The sequence below is a fragment of the Dermacentor andersoni genome, chromosome 1 (assembly GCF_023375885.2).
Source record: "Dermacentor andersoni chromosome 1, qqDerAnde1_hic_scaffold, whole genome shotgun sequence".
Taxonomy (NCBI): domain Eukaryota; kingdom Metazoa; phylum Arthropoda; class Arachnida; order Ixodida; family Ixodidae; genus Dermacentor; species Dermacentor andersoni.
In genome coordinates, this window is record NC_092814.1 from 131,686,937 (window position 1) to 131,706,424 (window position 19,488).

The 19,488-nt window shown below is 46.0% G+C and overlaps 1 protein-coding gene across 1 annotated transcript in view; it reads left to right on the plus strand.

Annotated features, from left to right (window-relative positions):
* The first annotated feature begins 6,243 nt into the window (after positions 1-6,243).
* LOC126545880 (nose resistant to fluoxetine protein 6-like) overlaps positions 6,244-19,488 on the plus strand; it is a 48,738-nt gene continuing 35,493 nt past the window's right edge. Inside the window, exons 1-3 of the mRNA XM_050193909.2 lie at positions 6,244-6,832; positions 14,470-14,681; positions 16,726-16,837. Of these exons, the coding sequence (XP_050049866.2) occupies positions 6,547-6,832; positions 14,470-14,681; positions 16,726-16,837 (610 nt within the window). The 5' untranslated portion in view covers positions 6,244-6,546. The remainder of the gene's footprint in view (positions 6,833-14,469; positions 14,682-16,725; positions 16,838-19,488) is intronic.

The following is a 19,488-nucleotide window of genomic DNA, read 5'->3' on the forward strand; positions in this document are numbered from 1 at the left end:
CAAACATTTTCAAATCGGCTCATTAATAGCCGAGATAGAAATATTTCATTGCCGCGAACCCAGGCGCGGACTCCACTGCCAAGCTAGACACTCTCTCCTCTCGCCCTGTCTAGCCTCCGCAAGCGAAATTGCTGTTGCGACTGTCTCGTTTCGCGTAGCACACGATTTTGCTCTCTGTGCACGAGGACACCTGACTAGCGGTATAAGCCTGTGCTACACGAATACTGAGGCAGACACAAGCGGATCACAGAGCATGATCCCGCGCTGGAACACGGTAGAAAATGACGCAGTTTCGGTGTCTGCGCTCGCGACTTCACGACGTGGGAACAAGCAGACGAAACAGAAGTACACCTCTCGTGCTGCGGTGCGAAGTAAAACAAAAACATGCAGACATTCAGTTTGTGTTTTATTATTTCTCTAAGCTTCAATTCCTCTATGCTAGCAACATATTACACAAATAAGAGGTGTTGTTTTGAATAATTGTCGAAGTGACGTGTCACCACGAGCGACGTCAAAGCACAAGCTCGTGTACGTAGCCGCACTGGCACGTGTAGGTCATCCTCCGGCATGGAGCGCGGCGGCGGCGAGAAGGGAAAACGGCGTTCAGTTTGAAATTTCAAGTCTTTCCGTGGCGCGTAGCGATGAAATACTTTGCAGACACGATCGTTATCGCGCAATGTATGCTCTGCGCTTGTCAGCTCAAGATTGCCAGACCTGGTGAGGGGCCCTTTAAGGAACCGAAGTTCTGGCGAATGTTGGCCTAGATACGTTAGACATCTAGTACATAAAGCGGAAAGAAAACATGAGCTGTGCGAAACGTACATACGCTGTGTGACTTGATAGAGAAGCACCACAACTATATAAAAGGTGTCGGCGATCAAACCACTTCACGCACAGATAGCTCAGCGTTGCGCTAGCACGGGTTATCGAAACCATATGCGAGCTAAATGATGACGCCAGCGTGCGTGCCTCCGTATTTCCTCGCTTAAACGCGTGAAGGTCGCGGCGAAGACCGCCAACGCCAAGAGACATGCACGCAGACTGGAAGAAAGCGCCATTTTGTTTCGCCATTTTGTTGTCTTGTTTGTGCGTTCGCGTGCACGCGATTACTTGCATTGACGGCACTCGCTGCTCAGAGCCAGCTTGGACAAATGCCAGGTGCCCTTTGTCGCCGGGCAAAAAGCCGCAGTCGCCTCTTGGAGTGTTTCCGGTAGTGTTTAATGGTGTGGCTTTCTTAACAAGCGCGCACGGTTGCAATGGACGATAGTCAGACACAATTTCGGCTCCAGAGCAGAAATATTGAAGCTACCTTGTGGGGATGTGGGGAGGGGGGGATTGACGACTTCTGTCTGGTTGCAAGGAAACTCTCTCTGTATCTATGTTGTTTTATCAGACACCATCAAGACAAACATGCAGCTGCGTAGATACTTTGCTTGAGTGTGAGCATTCAAAGTAGCTATAGCTAATTAGGGTAGAGGCTTGGGCGAGTGTGTCGTGGTTCATAACGGCGATGTTTGCGTAGCGCACGAAAGTGACTTATCAATGATGTGCTGGTCCTGCGTATCCCCCCCTTTCCTGTTTTCCTGTTTACCGCACATATATTATGCCCGTCCGCAAATAGAGATCAGTTGGAAGTTGGCGCTCTTTACTCGTCTCTGTCCTTCCTTTCCTACTTTCGTGCGCTACGCAAGGACCGCCGTTATGAGCTATAGCTTACCCCGCATTTTAGGACGCCCTTCGTGAGCATTTGGATCGCTTTCTTTCCTCCCTCAAGTCTTCTTTATTTCGTCGTGACCCATTCATATTCCGCGCGATGGTAAAGCCAGAGTCCCTTGTTTCAAACTATTCTAACAGAAAAAAGCGCCGATATCGTACAACCAGGCTATCACAATGTAACGCACACTGGGACGCATACAAGGCTGCCGCTGATGCGTATATAACTGCGCTTAAACAAGCAAAAGATAACTTCCTTTCTGACACTTTACCATCGATGCTATCTACCAACATTAAAAAAATTTGGCGCGTCATCAACCCGCATACCGAAGAATCTATTAATTTAACTGACGCGTCAGGTGACCCTATTCCGGCTCATTTATGCGCATCATAACTTAACGAAACCTTTGTTCTGAACTTCTCGCGCACATCAAACACCAAACATCCCGTTCCACTCCGGTATGATTTCCTAACTATGCCTCAAATTTTCATCGATTCCTTTCGCGTTGCTAAACTTATTGATGCCCTAAAATTTCATTCATCGCCCGGTTTTGACTGCATTCATGCTAATGTTTTTTAAATATACAATTGTCTACAGTTCCTTAATACTAACAAAGATATTTCAGCAGACTCTCGATAGTTCCATTTTGCCAACACAATGGAAAGTCGGGAAGGTTGTTCCATTAGTCAAATCAGGAAATAGAACAACCCCTATAAATTATCGCCCCATCTCGCTCACTAGTACTTGTTACAAACTATTAGAACATGTCATCTTCACTAACCTTGTGAACTTTCTCGAGTCTAATTCATTTTTTACACCCACACAGCATGGCTTTCGTGGGTCATTTTCTTGCTAAACACAACTTGCCAGCTTCACTATCAAACTTCACCATATTTGAGATCGCGCATCAGAAGCTGACTGCATTTTCCTAGATTACTCGAAAGCATTCGACAAGGTATGTCACCGCTTATTATTTTTAAAGCTAACCGAACTGAATATCGGCTACAATGTTCTGAAATGGATTGAATACTTTCTTCTGAACCGATCGCAGTTCGTTTACGCTAATAATTTTAACTCATCTTTCAGGGAAGTATACTCGGGCGTGCCACAGGGGTCAGTGCTTGGACTCCTTTTATTTCTTATTTACATCAATGATCTCTCTTCCATTGTATCATCTAACATTCTTTTGTTTGCTGACGACTGTGTTGTTTTCCGCGAAATAAAATCCCCCGACGATGCTAACATTTTTCAGCGTGACCTCTCTAACATTTCTCTTTGGAGTAATGAATGGCTTATGGAACTTAATACTAATAAGTGCAAAATTATGCGAATATCAAGAAGTGCCAACTCTCCGCCTGTGTACTACCTAAATAACGTTGCGTTAGAAGTGGTTACTTCATATAAATACCTGGGTGTTGGTATTTCTGCTGACCTTAATTGGAAGCGTCATATTGAGTACATTACTAACAAAGCTAACCACATGTTGGGCTACGTGCGCTATAACTTTTCCAAAACTCCGTCTTCTTTGAAATTATTGCTTTATAAAACACTAATACGTTCTAATCTGGAATATGCCGCCGCGATATGGGATCCGCATCATGAAAAACTGATAACTTTACTTGAGCTGGTTCAAAATAACGCTGCTCGTTTTGTCCTGTCCAACTTCAACCGTACCGCAAGTGTAACAAGCATGAAAGCTAATCTTTCTTTGCCTCTTTTAGCATCCCGCCGGCAGACAATTCGTTTGAGCCTTTTTCATAAACTATACCATCACCCCATGCTACGCGACTCCCTCATTTCGTCCCCCAGATACGTGTCAAATCGCACTGATCATCGTCACAAAGTTGGCATTGAAACACGTAACAGTAAAACTGCATTTCAGTCTTTCTTGCCTCGTACATCACGTGAATGGAACCGCGTTCCTGCAGATATCGTCGACATAATTGATAACCAGCATTTTCGGTCTGTACTAGCTAACATTGTATAACAGGAGGATGGCAATACTTGTTCTATAATATGCATTTTATCTATTTATGTATATTTGTTTTGTAACCACTCCCCTCTTTAATGCCCTTGGCCCTGAGAGTTCAATAAATCAAATGAAATGAAAAAAAAAATATGATACCAAATGTACACCAAGAGTCGGGGTACTAAAATGCAGTACAAATAAATATTAACTGTTCATTTCAGTTCATATTTAAGTTCATATTTAAGATCATATTCATATATAATAAGAAGCCAACAAACAAAGACACCAAGCAAGGAACACATAGGGGAAATTACTTGTACTCCATAATTGAATTAAAGCAATTATAAATTAATGGAAATGACAACGGATGAAAAAAGACCTTGCCGCAGGTGGGGAACGATCCCACGTCTTCGCAACTTTCTTTCTTCTCGTATATAATCTCAAAGGCGCTGCGCAAACTATTTTTCTTAAAGAGAAGCCTGGCACTCGCAACCAAGTCAACGAAGCTGCTAGCCTGCACATCATTTGTAAGGCCTGTTCTCGAATACGCTAACACAGTCTGGTTTCCGCATACACAGACTAACATAAGTAAGCTAGAATCAATACAAAGGAAAGCTGTGAGGTTCATCCATAACAAATATAGACGTACAGACTCGCCAACACATCTTTTAACCCAGTCCGGTTTGCGAACGCTATCCACAAGAGCTAAACACGCTCGCTTAAAATTCTTGTTTCAACTACTAAAAAATAACTACAGAATGGATACCTCCCGATACATTTCATTCTCCGAGGCTCGACCTACACGTAACAAGCATGCGCACACATTGACAGAATACACATGCAAAAATGACACATTTAAGTATTCTTTTTTCCCGCTCGCGATAGCAGAATGGAACCAACTTGATCCTACTATCGCCAACATTGAATCATTATCCGAATTTATCTTACAAATAGAAAAAACTGTGTGAATAACAGTACCTATTATGCATGCAGGGACACCGGCACAGATTGCTTTATTCATTAGGAAATTTTAATAAACACTCTAATTTTCGACAGCTTATTCGTTTGCCATAATGATTCCCTAACACTCGTAGTTTATTTTAGTTATTTCTGTTTTATTACTTGCCCTTAGTAATATCTCTGCTATTGTTATAAAGCATCTTGCTCTTTTACATTTCTTTTTTTTTATTATTTACTATTCCGTTTAATCTTAACATGGTTTACTTGTATAGTACTATGTATAATTTGCACTGCTTATGTCGTTTTTTTTACTTTTTGTGTAATCTATACTCTTTCCTTGCATTGTACAGCTGAATTATTGTACTGCCCAACTGCCACGCTCTCGAAGGAGAGCAGCAGTATTGAAAATAAAAATAAATAAATAAATAAATAAATAAATATATATATATATATATATATATATATATATATATATATATATATATATATATATATATATAAAGAAAGAAGGGTGAAGGAGGGAAATACTAGCTGTATGTTCGCCTGGTCAGGACTCTGTATTAAGTAGCGAAAGCAATATTTTAACACTCTTACGGGTATATAAAAGGTACCTACAGTTAACGACCTCACCCTTCAGGGGTGAGATCAAATCGATGATGGGGACAAGTAAGCATTTCTTTCTTTCTTTCGCGACTTTTTGTGGCAAGTAAACGTGCGCATAGCTGCGACAGGGGACACGAAAACTACTTCTCATAGTTATCGCTATGAAATTCTTATGTCAGGGATTTCTGCGCGGGAACAGGTGAGTCAGAATTACCGCACAGGTTTAAGCTGCGGCTTTTCTCATCACAACTATAGTTTGACCCCTTTTCTTATCTACAATAACATTCCTAACGGCTTTAAGGGTGAAGGTGTTAGCCACGAGACAAACCAGCACCCATAAGTGCGTAAACAATTTTAGAGTTATGTCGAAGAGAAAACGAGCAGTTAAGTTTGAATATTCAGAGGCAACGACAAGAATATTATGCACTAGTTAAGGATACCAGAATCAAGCTAACTGCCCAAATTAACGCTATGGTAAATCCTTCACCCAACATCGGTAGGCTGTTCACCGGCCGGTCGTCACCGCAGGTCGACATTCATATAGAAAATCTCAGCAGAGGTCGTTTATCGTAGTTCCAGAGACTACCGCGTTGGCAAGCGTCCCAGTCGACTGGAAAATACGCCATAATTTTTGTTAGCCTTTTACATCCTCCAGATCATTAGTGATTCACTTATTTCGTAATGTTTTCCGAACAGAAACGATATCGAAACGGGTTCCTGTTCCCTTTGGCAGCTACCTCTCTTATCTTTTTTCGTTCTTCTGGCACTAAGCGTGTCCTTTAGCAGGTTGGCCGGCGGGAGCAATTCCCATTCCACAATGTTTGCGTATGCAGGCGACTATTTTCCTTCCCTTTCCCAGCAAAGTTTATTTCAGCAAATGGCGCTTCGCAACCAGCTCGCGCGTTTGTCCGGCGACGCCACCGGCGTGACGAGCGCGCGAGCGTCACTGGCCGGGCAAAGCCACGGGGTGACGTTAGCCCCGAGCGAACTTCATTCTCTTGGCTGCTCGGCGTAGCTCAAACAGACGAACAGCGTCGACCAGCCAAGATTGCCCCGAGGCCAGATTGGGCGAGGGCGAAGTCGTAGAGTCGCTTCGCGCGGCCGGACCGAGCCGCATCACGGCGAGAGCGACTTCGCGGACGACGGCTGCGCACCTGCGCTGCCCAAACTGGCTGCGGAAAGCCGAGATTAATTCCATTCGTGGTTCGCAACACTTTCGTTTTCGCTCGTCTCTTCAATAAGGCCGCCGGTGCCGCTTCACAACAGATCGGCTCTCGTATATCGTGGATCGTGGGCCGGAATGGCCGCCGCAAAAGCGATACCACGGGTATCGCTCCTTTGCTTGCTGATAGTGTGCTTGCCGGCGATTTGGTGCTACGATGAAGGAAACACAACCACAACTACTACACCGCAACCAGACAATGGTGTCGTGAAAAAGGTGCAGGCGTTCGTTGCCAGCATAATGGACAAAATACCTCCCGACGTGACGCGAAAATTGTTGACGGCTGAAGTTTCGCCGACGTGCAGCATCGGACTCCTCAAACTCGTCGGCGCAATTCGAAGGGTGGAACCATGGGCACTTAGACGTGAGTTACTTTTGGCATTACAATATTTTTGCGCTGATAGAAAAGTAGATCTTTTGAATACGTTAAACAACTTAAGAAGACAAGAGACCATTTTACATGAGCCACTCGAGGAATATTACAGCATTTCTAAAACGCTGTAGTATCCCGCTCTTCTTGGCGTTCAAAGTAAGGAGCTCAATGAAGCTATTAACCTGCTGATTTAATTGTGACGTGCTACTGGAGGAGGCCGGAGGGGGGGGGGGGGGGAGTGGTGCGTCGATAATTATTTCGAACTTCTGGACCAGTAATTATTTCGCTATGGTGTTTATTACTGTAACCGCAGTGATATTAAGACCACATGACTTTTAGCAGCTTTTCTAGGTACCTTCTGCTTATGAAGCGTTCTTCGATATTATATTTTTTGTTACTTCTGCAGATTACGAACTGTTTGTCATTGCGCGCCTCGTAGTAGAGCATCGCCTCGGCTGCGGGATGTCTTGGGTTTGAAATCCGATGTCACCAAGTGCTCGTCTGTAAAAATGGGGACAGTCTACTAGGTTTTCTTCAGCCGTGAGCAGCATGGGGAAGGAGCCCTTACTGTGTCATTAACTCGTTGAAAGCCTGTGGGCACAAAGAAACCCTGTTAAAGGTGATCTGGGCTGCTTCCATTGTGGCACCATACTCATATGGCATTACAAAGCACCTAATAGGTGGGGACACTCCGGGGTTGAGAGCATATATCCCTTTCCAAGCGTTGAGGTTCTGTACTGGCGGAACAAGTTTGTACTTATTTTAAAGCGAAGCTTTCTTTGCCTCTTCCTTCGACTGTTCCACTGCCGCTGCCGCCGCTTCCACCGACTTGCACGCCCCGTCGGGAGGTGGTTGAGAGCTCACGGCAGGGACGCGGGAGACGAGATAGGCGACGTCAACGACGTTTCAGTAGAGCGTGGCCACAATGCCCTCTGGACGCCGTTATTAGGCGTGGCCGCCCGCACAAGCTTTGCAGGAACTGCCGCGCTTGCCTCTGTGCTCACGCGCAACAGCAACGACAGTGCAGGCAGGAGGTAGGGAGAATGTTGGAAAGAGAGAGAGAGAGAGTAGAGAGGAAGGAGGCAGGTGAATTGGTACAACCGGATACCGTACCGACACATTCAGGAAACGGATGATTAACCTTGCCCCTCTGCGCTCGTGGCGGTTCACCTAACATGGCACGGGAGGGAGAAAAGGAGTCGCCAAAAAGCATTGCTCATTTGGGCTCTCTTCAGTAAAGGAATGAGTGAACGAACGAACCACCTCTCTGTGTTCTGTGTACTACGCGGACAAACACAAGTGGTGCAGGCAAATTAGCATTTAACATCACACCACGACGGTCGTACGCCGTCAACATCACCGCCAAATACCGTCAATGAACGCAAACAGCACAGAAAGCTTCGCTTACATCGATTCCCACAGTGCCTGGGATCTGCACATTTGTTTTTTGTTTTTTTTTTAACTTGATGGCCGGCAGCAGCTCTGGTCGGCCTCCCATAGCTGCTATAACGTCATCATTGCGGTCCAGTTCATGCGACTTCCTAAGAAGTTCCTAAGAAGCTCTTAGGAAGGAAAAAGAGTTGTGAATTGAGCCCCATCTTTGTACATGCGTGCGTGCGCACCCGCCTGTGTGTGCAGGCGAGAGAGAGATAAAACAGTAAAAAATATGAATTACGTTGCTGCCTCTTCTACATGTTGCAAACATCTCTGTCCGCGACTTCGTAATGCCGAAGATATCTTTGTTTCTGCTTTTTTTGTGGTTTCGTGCTACCCGTGTACTTTTCGGGTCCATTTTTGCAGACGCGTAGGTTTCGCGGTACAGCAGGTGCTTTACGAATCAGGTGTTGTCCATTAGAAGTTCTAAGGAAGGAACCAAGACCTGCCTCAAACCCAGAGCTTCAAGGCTCAGAAAACCCTAGCTGGGAGAAAATGCGAGTGCAGAGAGAAGAAAATATCATAGAAAAGGAAAAAGTATGTTTAGAAGAAGGAAACTGGAGGCACAATGATAGGCGCAATGGCGTGAACAGAATGAACAGAAAAATGTATAACCTGACCATGCGCAACACACATGAGAGCTACAAAATGCGTTCACTGGAAGCTACGAGTATGGTATGGTAAAACTTTATTCCGGTCCTTCGGAAAGCGCGTCAGCACGTAGCGGGCCGCTCCCACGTCGGTACAGAAAGGCCGAGCCTCTCTGCTGCGTCGCGGTACAGCCCATAGCTGTGCTTCGAGATTGGGGCTGCTTAGTACAGCCTCCTATTTCGACGAACGGCTGATAACAAGGAAAAGTACGATTCCTACCTGTGAAAAGCTTTGTGAATTCGGCTGTATGAGAGTATTCTTGGAGTCCTTACCTGGCGTTGCCCGAAATTTATTTCCCGCCAGTTAAATTATCGTTCTTTAATCTTTAATGAAAATACGGTACCTAGTACCTCCATCGAGGTGTGATGCAGAAGGAATATGGTAAAAACACATGTACAGTGATCCCCAGCAATGGTCTTTTATAACATAGGCGCGGAGTCAATTTCAGTCCCGTATCTACATATTTCCAACACAGCGTTGGGATGTATTACGTATGTACCTATCTTATCCGCCCAAACCTAGCATATTATACCCCCCTCCTGCCATGACCGAATTCACATTAACGCTAAGCGTTAACTCTCTGACAAGCTCTCCGCTTGTTCTTGTTATTGCGTGAACGTCAATCGACAGCAAGTGCAAAACTTATCACGTTACAACATCGACGTGTTCCGAGCTCGCAGCCCTCCCTGGAGCTATTTATTTGTTAATAAGAAAATGGGAAGCAGCTAATCACTGCGCTATATCCTGCCATTCGTGACTATACGTTGTCAAGTCCCCCCACTCAACATTTATCTTCAGAGGTCTGATCTGGCCATATCACCTTTGTGTCATTTCTGCAATAAGAATGAATCACTAGAATATTTCGTTTTAGCGTGCCACCGTTTTACCATTCAAAGGAAAATATTTTTATAAGAACGTTTAATAAAGCATTGCTTGTATAAAGGTTCTTAAAACAGAACTGGGTTTTAGCCATCGGAACGTCCGAGATGCTCTATGCAATTTTCCGTACGAGGCAAACAAGATTTCATGCTGAAATTTTCCTTTTCTTATTAGAGCGCAGCTCATAGACACCCTTTCCTGCGTTGAGCGTTGGTGTCGGCGTCCCTCGGCGTAACCGAGCGAACGAGCACAGCGAAGGCTGAAAGAGCGAATGCAAATCGCAGCGGAAGGTGAAATACGGTGATAGCAAAGAGAGCGCCAGGAGGAAAGAGGAGGAGGAGGGTGCAGCGGGACGATGAGGCTGAAAGCGGAGAAGGAGAATAGGGCGAAAGCGCGACAACAAAAGCGTGGTGCTGCGCAAGACGTGTTCTGCGGCGATAATAGCTACGAGATGGCGCGAGAGTAGCGCGCCTCCTCTGTTCAGCGGTGATGCCACCGATACCATATATGGAAACAAAGCGCGGCATTAGAGGAGGTCTGTCTACGGCAACTGCTGTGAATCGCGCCCACGCGTCGCCCACGCGCTGCCACTCGCGATCTCCCGATTAGCGTGGCAGTCGCGCCGCACTTCGCTCCGTTTGCAGCATGCCGCACTAGACAGATTGTCCGCGCCAGACAATACATCGCGAAATGAAAAGCGTATACAGCTGCGCTCAAATTTCGCATTAGGGGGTATCGTAATCGTCGGTGATTTTTTTTTTTCGTTTGTGTATTCAAATTTAATTTTATTGGTTACTACAGACTTAATATGTATATCAGATAACTTTTAATTGCACAACCTCCAGTTAATAATCTACCCTTAATTTATTTTACTCCTAATTATTATTATTATTTAAAACCCTTGCACCACCCGATTTATGGCCGATCCAACAGTTTGAGTCGCGCCATTTAACTGAGGAACAACCAAGCAACCTTCGAATAAATCCCGAGAATGTCTTCTGTGAGCTATATTTGTCAGCGGATAACCAGACAGACAGACAGCGTTTGTCCTGTCTTCCTTCTCGTGTTTCGTTTGTATGTGCGCTGCCCAAGAATCTACGAGTATATTTTTCGTGGGCCTGTAAACAAGTGGGGTTGACAGCGCGAGAAATACACCACCGCGCAATCAAGAAAGGACATAACGTCCTTCAGTGGTTAGTATAGTCCACTGTGGCATCAAATGAAGCTTCCTGCACTGCACAGCACACGAAGGAGGCTCTGTATCACTTTCGTGTTCGAGAACGAACGCAGCATCGCACCTTAGCAAGCTTGCTTGTGCTACAAATTTCCGGCTATAGAACTCGCCTGGTGCCACTCACCGTCGCTTCTCGCCAGCCGGCCGATCTGTACAGATCCGCCGACTACTTGGTGGTATTCGGTGTCGTTAAATTTAAATGACATCAACATTAATGTAACTGACACCCATTGGCTTTGTTGACATCATTGATTTAAAATGACACACAGCGTTTACTCTAACACCGGTGGTGGCAAGGACACCTTAAAAGGCTTTAGGCGCGACTACCCTCCATTAGAAGATAACAGGCTATTCTTCGGATCGCTTAAAGTCAGCTGGGTGGATTAGCTTTCTTGCAGCTCAGGACTCGGGCCACCGCGACTGCTATCATGTTTTCCGAAGTCAGTCGAGTTGAGTGGCCGCATGTGACGCCTCTCCTGTGAGCCTCGCGAGTGCATCAAATCTGTCTTGCCTCTCCCCGTCCATGAGCGACAACCACGCTCGATCGTGATTAACTTCCATGTTTCTCCTTTGTCCATCTTTCTCTCTTTCTCCCTCTCCAAATATATGTCTAAAACAACTATGTGAGAGCTGAACGGCGTCACGTTTTCAATTTCTGCAGTCTGCATCATGCACCGGAAACTGCATTCTGGTAATTATTCGGGATTCTCGCTGGACTTGTTCCTATCTAGATGACAGGCTTTTGCTTGATTATAAATGACGCGCGAAGGGAACGAGGACACAAGCGAAGAACTGCAGCCTCGTCATCTCGTTCCAGCTACCACTGCGTTCTTTGCGTGCGTACTCGTTTTCTTTGCGCACCGTTTATAATGAATCCATTCAGACTTGCTCAAATTTCAGTCGCTTCTGCTTGTATGCTCATTCACACTCCACCCTCGCAATCATCAGCGATGCCTTTGAAGCGGCAGCTAAGTTGGCACCTTACCACGGAGCCAAGCACTATATTTTACGCCCACGCTCATTGCGCATAGACTGAGCAGAGCGATTGCTTGTACATCTATACCGACTGCTCCATTTCGTGTGCGAGCTGATCAGGGGCTGTTATCTTGGTGCAATTAGTAACGATCAAGTTCATAGTGCCCCACATAACGACCTCGATGGCGACGGAGCTTGTTCTCTTTAACGCGATTAATTACGTCATTGAAGAACCACCTAGGAAATGGGGTCCCTTTTGCGATTCCAAGCCAGCCCTTCAGCGCCTTCTGTCAAGTCTACGCCAACCGGCCGTGGTTGCTCAGTGGCTATGGTGTTAGGCTGCTGAGCACGAGGCCGCGGGACCGAATCCCGGCCACGGCGGCCGCATTTCGATGGGGGCGAAATGCGAAAACACCCGTGTACTTAGATTTAGGTGCACGTTAAAGAACCCCAGGTGGTCAAAATTTCCGGAGTCCTCCGCTACGGCGTGCCTCATAATCAGAAAGTGGTTTTGGCACGTAAAACCCTATAATTTAGTTTTTAAGTCTACGCCATGGAAGGTACGACTAGTTTGTGTCCGAGATCCGGGAGGCTCACCATCCTGCTTTCGAAAAGGGCTATAACATCGTTTTTCAAGGGTTGTTGGGTCATAGCGACATCGTTGGCAATGACCTCGCTGACGGTAGCGCTATGTCCGCCCACAACACATGCCCAGGCAGTTGGGATACCGGTGTCTAGAACGGACTCTGCAAAAGAGCTGAGATCACTAGCTGATACCGCTACTCGAGCTGACTATAGGAACTCCCCCCGTCTCTAGAATTGCCGCCTAGGAATTATCGACCCTTCCATGAAATTCCAGCTACCGCAAAGCCTATCCTGCTGCAATGCGACATCAATGCGTCGCTTGTGGCTGGGTGTGGCGTTTACAAAAAAGCTATGCGTTCCTACTAGGGATGAGTGATACACTTTCGTGCGACTGGTGCGGGTGTGAGCGGTCTATCTAACAACCCCTCTGCGTCTCTCCCCGCTATATGGCGACCAGTTCCATTTTCTCTGCGCCATGGTAGATCACCTGCAAGGTCATTCGCAGTGACAGAAGTACTTGGACCGCAGCCACATGCCCCACATGCCTAGAAAGTGATACGTGCATTCAACAACAGTTCTGAAGTCGACATACCTCAGTGAGCGACTGGAGTTTAGATTTGCACCTCCGGTCCAAGTGATACCCAAAGTGTTTTCTGTTTTTTTCTTTATTTCTCTTCATCTCATAACCCATATCCCCTGTGTAGAATAGAAAACTGGACATACGTCGTGTTAATGCCATTGCTTTTCCTTCGCTTCTGTCTCTCACTGCAGACATGTACGATCACACAACTTCACCAAAAAACTCTGTATTAGAATATTTTGTATAAAGAGAGAAAGAGAGAGAGAGTGAAATAAAAGTGAAGGAAAGACGTTAAGGTTAATCAGAGGATATCTCAGGTTGGCTTTGCCCTGTACTGGGGAAATGTAAATTAAATACGAAAAGATGGGTGAGAACAAAGAAATAGAAAGCAAGTATAAGAATGAGCAATATTAGACTATCCTTGTGGGTCTATCCTGACACCCAGACCATCAAAGAGCCACGCAGTCGCAGATAGTGTCATTATAACATGCAGTAAGATACAACGTCACAAAGTTCACAGTGTCATCCAGTCACAATTCGTCGCACAATCCGGACGCTCGACGGTAATGCTCTGCTACGATGTCCCAATGATAACAAAACGGCATCGGATCCAGATAAACTTGCGTCGTTATAGTAATTACGCCTGAATGGCTTCGCGCTCAAATGTACGTTGTGAATCACTACTTTCATGACTCGTGCGTCGCCAATGCAAGCCAGAATGGCGGAAACACGTAGAACTCATCCACCTCACAGTTGCCAATCTGCCAGACGACGAGGCACGTTGAACATTCACCAATCAGTAGGGTCAAGGCGGTCTTCATTGTAGTTTCGTTTAACCGACGTAGACAAACAAACTGTTGCGCTGTTATTGTAAAATGTATAGAATATTCTTCTCAAGTACAAGAATGGCCTCGTAGTTTTGTTTATGTGAAAGTTACCTTTGTTCATTTGCGTTCATCAGGACCCTGGCCTCTCTGAAAATATGTGCCTGATAACCACAAGTGCTATTGTTATGTGCATCAATGATTTTTGAAATGTGCATCATTAAGTGTATGTTTTATCTTTATTAATGCTAATACCTTATGTTACTGACACTAAGCGACGAACAGTAGTCACCTCAAACGGTACAGATGGACCCTCAAACTTCCCGTGTCTTTATAGCATATGGCTTGGTCTGACTAACTATATCTGAGCTGTAGGCATCGAAATCCTCAGGTATTTCTCATGTAAGAAGTGCACGCATGCTTCCCAGTAATACGTTACACGATTTGCGTCACTCCTTTATTTCAGTCATCGATGCGATGGGCAAATACCCTACTGGACTAATGCAAGCCACAAAAGCTGACCTTGGAGCATTCGACGAGTGCGTGGAAACTGTCGTGCGCGACAGTTTTGGTCACGAGGTTACACGAGGGCAGTATTGCAATCTGGATATGCGCATCAGTAAAGGTAGCACCTTTGTGGAAGCGACGTTAGCTGCAATGGGAATGGCCTTCCCGCAGGTAAGTAATTATACTTCTTTTCCGAAAACCTTTTGCGCCTTTCGCTAAAGTTAGAGATACTTATTGTTCTGGAGATTCCTTTGAGTTCTTGAGTTTGCATCGTTTGTCTGCGTAGATATTCCCTGTATTCACATTTGTAATTAAACACGCGAAATATACTTTATTAATTACCAAGATCTAGTAAGCTTATGCACGTTTCTGTTTGTTTTCACTGGCCGCTGTTCCAGTGTATAGCCCAAAAACCAAATTGTACCATGTAAACAACCTGTGCGCTTTAGCACTTTTCAAGAAAACTGGCCTGTGCAAAGATCGCTGACTGCTTGACTGTCTCTGATTGCGCGCATGCGCGCGCTCACTGTGTCTATATGATAATACTCACATAATATATGAGCATTAGGTGTGAACATACAGGGCCTCATGGAAAGAGGCTAATCCGCACATGGCAATAATATTTTTTCCGTAGATCCTTGGGTCTCACTTTTAACTATATTTAATGCATCACTGCAGTTTAATGCTTTCCTTAGCGCAGAAAATGTACTCGTTATCAGTGGCTTCGTGTTTTCTTATTTTAATGCAGGAAATATTGGCCGCGAAGTATAGTGTGATATATCATAATTTGTAGCTTAGCCGTTTGTATTCCTCACAAAAGCAAATCAGTCTAATTGATCGTAAATGTTCTGCATACACTAGTAAAATTTCAGAGAATCATCCAAGCAAGCACAAACTTTAAAAAATAGGTTTTTTTTTTTTCAGAGGAAACTGAGAGCATTTTTCTAAATATTAATTATACACAGTAATATAACGCCAGGCGTTATATTACTGTGTATAATTAAAATTTAGAAGAATGCTCTCAGTTTCTTTCTCAGCTCTCGGATTACGAAGTCAGTATTTGGGAGCAGAGATAGTTTTCATGTGACCGCAGGAACGCAGCTCTCACCGCGCTAGAACCCAAACATGGCGGCAACGATGACGTAGCTGCATCATATATTCACGCGCACATTGTTTTCGTTTTTGACGGCCAGTGTTTTTCACCGGTTTATCACTGTTATGGCCGCGTCGTTCGACGCAAGACGCGCTTGTCGTGCTTTCACGTTTCCTGTTTAGGCCGCTTCTTGACGTGCTAGTACCCAAAAAAGGCAGCCGCTATGATGTCTGTGCAAACTATCGATAGATCAGTCAATTTCCCATGTGACAGGAACATAAAAAAAAATTCAGCTGTTACGCGCGCGACGCCTCCATTGACGCCTCCAGTGAGCACGCGACGCCTCCACTAAGCAAGTGCCAAGAACTGTCGCCGGACCCTGTGGCGGGGAGGCGCTGATGAAAGTGACAAGTGCTGCTTTTGACGAGGGGCCCGATTTTTATTAATCATATCATAAGAAGCCAACAAACAAAGACGCCAAGGACAACACAGGGGAAATTATTTGTACCTACTAATTGAAATAAATAAATTATAAATTAATGGAATTGAAAGTGGATGAAAGAACAACTTGCCGCAGGTGGGGAACGATCCCACGTCCTCGCATTACGCGTGTTATCCTCTACCAATTCAGCTACCGCCGGCGCCGTCTTCCCATCCACTTTCTGGGGTATTTATGTGTTACGACTGGAACTAACCCTGGGAGTGTTAGCCAGCGCAACCACTCACAAACCTTGGCGGAGGATGTGGAACATCCTTTCTGCTGCAGGCGCCGCGAGTACGTGATCTTTTTGAATGAAGGCAACTGGTCAGTAAACCCACACATGCTACCTGAAGGCATCAATGTTGTCGGATTCGAGACCCTTAGGCGTTTGGCATCCGTTCCATTCATTGCCGCACAAAGGGAACTGTAACAGCCTGGATGTGACTGCGTCAAATCAACATCTACACGAGAATCACAGGAGTGCTATTTCGGGTGGCGTAGTACACCAAACTTCCTTTTTCTTTCACCTTTGAAGAAAACTACCGCGGAAGAACAGCGTTTTCTTTTCTCTTTAGCGCTCGACTTTACAACTTATACTTTTTACTCCTGTTTCAACAAGCATGCAAACCATCTCTTTGCAGCTTAACAGATACAAGGAGCATATAACAGACTTACGTCTGCCACCAATTCGCCTTGGAATCTGCGTCACGAACGACTGTAACGAGGAGGAATTGCAAGAACTCATCAACAAAAGTAAGTAGGGCAACTGCTATACGCAACGTCAAAGCACACCGGCGGGGGTGCAGTGGTCGTGTACGAAGTACGAGGAACGAGATGTCGCTTCAAAACACGGTCTGTGCAGTCAGCTATGGATTGGGCAGTTGAAAAATGCAAATTACAAACGGAGGAACAACATTGCTGCTGGTCCTTTAGGCGACAGCGACATTTTACATTATCATAGGTCCTGTGACGTGGCCTTATATTCATGACCCGTCAGTGCAATGCCGTCAGTGCGATGCTTGTAAAAGATGTTGGTGGGCATCCCGGGATTCCAGTCTTCCACCTCTTCACCACAGAGTGATTTCGCAGAGCCTTTTTCTGGCTTCGCTTGGTGCAGCTGTGTACGTTCCTCCACCTGAAGAGGGCTGGTGGAAATCCCTCAGCTACTTGGTGGCCGCAGAAAAGCGAAGTGGTATCTCCTGGCATCACTATGATTTATTCACTAAAATCTTGCTCTGTCTCAGTTTATCCAAGTGCCGCAAATGCGAGTGACTAGGGCGAAAACGTACGGAGCCAAGTGAGTGAAACACCCCGCGTTTATTGGAAATGGGCACAGCTTTCGATGACCCTGATCATTTATAGAAAGTGGTTTTCAACGTATGCTTTCTTCGTCGTTATTATTTTTCCTCTGAACGCTACGTGCTTTCTATACGCGCTCGTGTCCTGTAGCTTCCTCTTTTATATTTCAACCACGGGGCTTCTGTTTACTCGTTCGTCGATGGTGTAGCACTTAACTAACTTACCTCATTTATTTGTGACACTTCAATCCGTTAACCTGTTTCGAGAACAGATTGTTTCCTAAAGCAGCAATGTAACCATCACACATACGTAGAATGAAACAGGGCTGCCATAAGTGTTTAATGCACATATAACGTATAAGGATATGCCGTTTGCATCACGAGGTAGAGTGGGCTTCTTGGCCTAAGTGGTTAATGTGTCGGGGTGTAAAACTAAGCACAAGTTTCCATTCTCAGAGCCACAGCAATACCTATTTTTGTGCCTGCCCTTCCTCCAATTAAGCTAAAAAATTATAACTTCCTCAACGACACAATTATTCCCTTAACCACAATATTGTAGCGTCAGCGCATAGATGTGAACCATCAAGTGACAGTATGGGTTCATGGTTTCGCGAGTCTGCCGCAGCGAATTTTTTCTGTGAGCACTTCTATTGCTTTACTTTAGTCAAATTTCTCAGCGCAGACTCATGTGTAGAACTAGGTGGCGTTAAGCTCCGCTCGTACATCTCCCTGAACAGTGGTTCAACTACTGGTGTCATCTACGACGTGGACGTCTCCATCTCCAGCGCTGAGTTGCCGATTCTATTGAAGCCTGCCGTTGATGGCGTCGCCATAACACATGTGTATCGCCTCGGCACATCCCGCTCTGTGAAAATTATATTCAAGGGCGAGACTCTCCCATCGCACGTCAAGGTGGGCCACTTTAGGCACGCTGTGCGACCATTTATCCCAAGGCCACTGCAATGCCGCAGTTGTATGAAGCTGGGACACGTGAGTGCCGTGTGCGCGAACACGAGAGTTTGCTCGCGCTGCAGCGAGCCCCACGCTGCAGACTCTTGTGCAGCCACGGTTCTCAAATGCACCAATTGCCTTGGGTCCGATGATGCTTCCTCGAAGGACTGCCCCAAAATGAAGATGGAAAAGGCGATCTTGAAGCAGATGGCGAGAGACCATTCTACTCGTCGGGAAGTTGTTGCGGCCGTTAGAAAGCGACGCTCCCGACGCCGCTGGACTTCAAAGAACGGTGATGCCTCTAGGAAGAGTACGCCCCATCCGACAAGACTTCCTCCTCTGCCCCCTAGGCCTGGGGCAATTCAATCTAAATCTGACAAGGTAATGGCGGAGAACAATACAACTTGGTCCTCACTACTAAAGCAACAGCCAAAGCCAGAACAGCAGCGGAAGTCACAACCGAAGTCATAGCCGATGCCACAGCCGATGCCACAGTCAGAGGCATAGCCGATGCCACAGCCGATGCCACAGCCGGAGGCGATGCCGCAGCCGATGCCGCAGCCGATGCCGCAGCCGATGCCACAGCCGGAGCCACGTCAAGTGATACAGCTGCGCATGGCTGCAGAGCGAACAGCGCGGGTTCCTGACAAATTGCCCGAAGACCTGCAAGTGGTTATGAAGCTCCGGTCTCTGATGAATACCTTTCGAATGCTCTTAAATAACCTGCACACTCCGTCAGCGCGAAGTGCAATGCAAGTGCTGGATGCTATCAATTCAGTACTTGCAACTATTGAGTAAGCATCATGGCTCATCCGCATCCTTATATCCGCACTGAAGTCAGAACGGCTGGAGTTTAGCTTAAAGATATACTGCCACGCACTGCAACGTACTGCTGACGCCCACCGGCTGCTTGGTCTTAACTGGTGACTTCAACGTGCATCACCAGCTATGAAGCACCAATATTAGTTTCAGACAGCAGAATGACGGCAGCCTAACGTATCGACGGAGTACTTCCTTTGACTTGACTGATTTCCAGGCGCTTTGCTGCGTGCACAGACAGTGTTCCCTCTATCCCGCTTTCCTCTTTCTGTTCCCCCTTTCCCATTCCCCCAGTGTAGGGTAGCAAACCGACGCTCGTCTGGTTGACCTCCCCGC